The sequence below is a fragment of the Littorina saxatilis genome, linkage group LG8, assembly GCF_037325665.1.
Source record: "Littorina saxatilis isolate snail1 linkage group LG8, US_GU_Lsax_2.0, whole genome shotgun sequence".
NCBI lineage: Eukaryota > Metazoa > Mollusca > Gastropoda > Littorinimorpha > Littorinidae > Littorina > Littorina saxatilis.
In genome coordinates this window covers 68630188-68635299 of record NC_090252.1, presented here as the reverse complement: position 1 = coordinate 68635299, position 5112 = coordinate 68630188, and the positions used below count along the sequence as shown (strand labels likewise).

General features: G+C 39.8%; 1 protein-coding gene across 2 annotated transcripts in view; it reads left to right on the top strand.

Moving 5' to 3' along the window:
* The first annotated feature begins 801 nt into the window (after window positions 1–801).
* The window catches only part of LOC138974241 (uncharacterized), a 48207-nt gene continuing 43896 nt past the window's right edge, over window positions 802–5112 (top strand). Inside the window, exons 1-3 of one of the 2 annotated variants that reach the window (XM_070346966.1) lie at window positions 802–1435; window positions 3822–4169; window positions 4650–4988. In XM_070346966.1, coding sequence (XP_070203067.1) covers window positions 1369–1435; window positions 3822–4169; window positions 4650–4988 — 754 coding nt within the window. In that variant the 5' untranslated portion in view covers window positions 802–1368. The remainder of the gene's footprint in view (window positions 1436–3821; window positions 4170–4649; window positions 4989–5112) is intronic. The other variant, XM_070346968.1, reaches the window with a different exon arrangement.

Genomic DNA, 5112 nt, shown 5'->3' with positions numbered 1-5112 from the left:
TCCTAACTAGTACGCATGTGTTTGTTAACGGTAAGCTTGCCACCAGAAGAAACAAATCTCATCGCGAGTTCAAAAAGGCGAACGTTGAGCGCGCTGTAGTACTAACAGCGTTATTGCTGTTGTTTTTTTGAATGGTTAAACGAAAGGGTCGGTTCAAACCTGTGATGATTGTCTTGGAATCGAATGATTGTCTATGACAAATGACTTTGTTGGCTTGAATGTTAGGAGAAGAGTAAATGATTATGTTGAACTTTTTTTTTTTTTTTTTTTTGGGGGGGGGGGGGGATCTCAGCTGCTTGCATGCTTCAACCCTTTATTTATTTAATTTTTTTTGCGGGGAGTATCCCTCTTCATTGATCTTTTTTTCTTTTCGTTTTTTCTGCTTTTTATATTAATGTTGAGAAACTTTGGAAGCAGCGTGTTTACTCCTGGGTTTCGCTGTAGTACAATTACCTTCACTTACTTCCTCGCTTGCTTCAAAAGTAAGCACTTTTTCCGTCCCATGCATGCAAAATTGAGGATGTACTTCCGATGTCGCCCAAAACGTAGGAAGTTGTCGCAAACTACCATCAATTACTTCCTCACTTTGCTTCGAAGTAAGCCCTTCTTCCGACCCATGCATACACAAGTGAGGCAAGTTCTTCTGATGTCACTCAAAACTTCGGGAGTTTTCGCGAACTTCCCCCATAAGCATACGGGCACAGGAGAGAATAACATTGCGGGTGGACGCTTCATTTTCTTTACCCTGCAAAGTCACGTCACGACACGACACGGACATGAAACAAGTAGCTATGTGCGGACAAAGTGACTTTCGCACTGAGGCGTTACTTGTGCTTGATACACGTTTTTTCATGTTGTCCCCATTAAAACGAGGAAGCATAAAACCAAGGAATGTAATCTGCACAAAGAACACTTTTTGCACGGCATACAGAGATGCATTGAAAGCGAATTTTACTTCGGTGGATTGTGGAGAAATGTCAGAAGTTTATGTCGCTGAAAGAAATTCTTGTGTAATTCAACAAGGTTGGTGTTTTCTACGCGCCTGTTGACTACAGTTTAATCCATAGAAGGAAGGGTAAAACATGAGTCATTAGGTGTATTACCAATTCTAAAGGAGAACAAGAGGTTTTAGAACACAACGAAGCATTAACATGTTAATTCAAAGACGTTTTAAGAAAGGTAACAGGAACAAGGAAAAAAACAAGCTTCTCAGTGCGTGCGGCAGTGTATAAGGGCTTCACGCGTTTTGATTTATCCGTCACTGCATGCAGTTAGAAGCCAATAGAAAAGAACAAGGCGAATACATGGCAAAACAGGACGTTGTTTTAAGCTGCTTCGAGGATTAATGTTCAACTGTGTTACACGTCCATGATGTGGTGTTTTTTACCTCGTTATTCCATTTGGCTGTTGGTGATTTTTTCTTTGGCTGGACATGGTAAGTACAATATGACTGTCTAAACACTATTGAGAATATTGCCTTTGATTTCAAACATTTTATATATACATTCATAACAAACCAAAGGCACGACGTATTACATGTTATCCCCCCCTCTGCTTCTTTCTCTCTGTAAACTTGTAGGGCTAGTTATTTTTCGGTAACTTACCCAACAACCAAAATCACTTACCCAACAACGGGCCTGAATCCTCGATAGCTCATGGGTAGAGACTGTACACATTGTGGATCTACTTTTTGCGACTCAAAAGTTCAGAACACTCTAAAGTACAAAATATACATTTCTGGAGCAAACAATACAACCATACCGCATTTAAACCAGCAACTACAGGCTTGAACACATGAATCTCAATATAAAATCCATGAGTTTGGTTGTTTTCTGAATTCAGATCTGCCGTGCACAAGTCGTTTATCGCTAGCAAGATTCCAAGGAAAAGTAACTCTCATACTTTGTCTAGCGACACGAGTAGTTCCCCTTCCAGATTTCGGCTTCATCGACAAGACTGCAATCCGACGGTCAGTTTTCAACAATATTTCATTTTATAAACAGATCATACGCAATCAATTGCAAACATTTAATCAACTTAAAGAACATGCAGCGGTTTCATACACTATTTTTCCCCAGAAAACTTAACTTCATACAGTTTTTAACGTTGGAACACGGGTGTAAAACTTCGTCTGCTAGTCACATTCGAGGAAAGAACATTTTCTGAGCGATACCAAAACATGAACAGAACACACACTATCTGCCTTTACCGCCACAGCAGAATGACAACATAACTGTGTACTTGATTTTAGTTCAAAACATGGAAACTGACAAGAAGTGTTAACAAAATTGAATGATTTGCACGGAACTATACAACCGCGCATTAATCGATAGCCTGCGCAGGTAGACTGGTTGGGTGAATATGATTCGATCAAACTTTCGCACAAAAACTCCTCTTTTCTTTGAATAACTGAAGAAAGGAGGAATAAAGAGGTTACATACCTCGTCTCAGTGATTATCAAAAATAATGGTCTCAGTTCGCGGTCATGAAAAAGCTCGCTGAAGCTCGCATTTTTCATGATCCGCAAACTTCGACCATTATTTTTGATAATCACTGAGACTCGGCATGTAACCTCTACGTATCTACCAGACGACAGTCATTGCCCTTTGGTTGCAAAATAGGAGTTTACCAACACAATTTCTGATTTTTGACAACTTAAAATGGATTGTAAAATAAAAGGTTACCATTACAGCCTATGACTTTTTGAGCTGCTTTTGTGAAAACACGCGCGCATGATACAAAAAGAGCGCGAGGGGATCCAGATATTTCTCGAAAAATGTAGTGTCATCAATGTAAACCGAACTCTAGCTATTTTTGCGAGTTCAAAACTATGCATCAATACTACCTGTCATGAAAAGAAAACTGTGCAGTTGCGTTTGAGTGCATATCTTTGTGACGAGGCCGTTTACTGTACAGCCGGTATGTACAGTGAAACCTACAACACAGATACTCCCCAAAAATCAAATTCACAAAACCCACATGAAAATCAACACAAAAACTAAAACACCTAAAACGGAACACGTTTTGCATGGGATAGAATAATCAAATGTGTATCCAAAACTCTCAGTTTTGCTTTAACTTTTCTTAGAAAGACGTGATGTCATGCTGAAGGGTATAGGAGTCATTATTCTCAGAAGCCATACAGTGCGGGTTTCGATGCCATTTTAGCGGGTAATAAGACCAAAAACAGTACATTTCAGAAACTCATTAAAATCTCATGATTGAAGAAGTGGGTAGCGTTGTGCCCTGTCGAAACATTGACTATATACAACCGTTTCAAACACTATTGTTAAGGTGTTATTGGTGGGTGCTGACATCCTTACATCCATCAAACGTGACTGTAAAGATATTGGAGCGATTAGACCTCGGGTGTGTTTGTGTCCACTACATACTTTTAACCATGCGTTGAGTTGGTTTGCTATAATTTATATTAACATTGCATAGATATCGTCTCTTGGCCTGCATGAAATGTCTTTACCCAAACAGTCATGTTCACGTTAGCATTCGTAGTTCAATGGACATAAGAATGGTTTCGTTGCCATGAATGATATGAAGGTTACGTTGTTCTCTTGATGTAAAGTATAAGTTCCCATTATTATGTCGCCAGAACATACACAGAATGACACAAATTCTAGAAATAAAGCTTGAGCACCGTCTTTTCAATATTGGCACTCACAAAAAGATCTATATATGTTTTTATTTGTTCATTACAGCAACATGTTAATGACATTATTATCGTTGTAAATGGGCATTTACAAAACTGCATTTCTTGTTATAAACGGAGATCTCTTTGTAGAAAACAGTTTATTTTTCAATTGCAGTTACCACTTTCAGCCTGCCTGGATGCAACAGTGCAGACAACTTTGACATCGTGCAAAGCCAGCAACCTTCCCTCACCTGTACCGGTCTGACAGCTGGACACAATATCTACTGGTCCATCACTGACCCGTCCAGCCAAGAAGAAACTCGAATCGCAGAATGCGAAAAATGCAATCCAAAGTGCCCAACATGCTCAGACCCCATCGCAGGTTACAACGTGAGCAGGGACAGCAATGAAACCACAACGCTGCAGTTTCTCAATTCATCGCTGGTCACTAGCGAGTCGACAATAAAATGTTCAGCTTTTTTAAACCACACCAACGCGACTTGCCGGCTTTTTGTAGTCCCAGGTGTGTATTTTGTATGTGTGTTCATTAGTGCCTGTCAATAATCGGTTTTAAAATTGATATGTGTGGGCTTCTGTTAAATCTTTTGATCACACACATGCACAGTTGCTGGTCACAATGTGAGCAGAGAAAGCAATGACAGCACCAAACTGCAGTTTCTCAATCCCTCCCTGTTCACTGACAGGTCGACAATAAATTGTTCAGCTTTTTGCAACAAAACCAACGCGACTTGCCAGCTTTATGTTATCCTTACATATAAACCAATAACCAGCATTAAAACTGGTATGAGAAGGCACACACATACACATATAGACACACACACGCTCATTTTCTTTACTGAAGCTTAAATCAAAGTATTGCGAAAAAGGTTTAGTTTCACTACAGCCATCCTTATCGCTTTGGAAATTAAAAATGGCTCTGTTCGATGTCGCTCGAAGCAATGGAGGCTACTGTTAAAGCGGTAAGAATGAATTTCTGTTTCAGCGTACACGATTTCTGACTGCAGGGAACACGCGGTGACAATTAAAGACGGAATGGAGACATCTATCAGATGTGAAGGTATTGTGGCTGCACAGAACATGTACTGGACACTCACTTACCTCAACAGAACGGTGTCCACTATTGCATATTGCAATGCATGTCTGAAGAATCGCGCCTCTTGTCCTGGTTGCAATATGTTGAATGGTGACTTCAACGTAACAAGAAAACAAAACTCAAGCACACTGGTTATACAGAACAATTTCAAACAGACGGACGGCGCTACATTGAGATGTTCCAAGAAAGATAACAAGACCCACGATGACTGCACCATAAATGTCGAATGTGAGTATCATGTTCCATGGAGCAAGGGCGTACATATGTGTTCCATCTATGTCACAGACAATAGAAAAAGACGAACGACATGAATAGACTCGATCGGCTTTTTTAAAAATATATTTTGTATTAT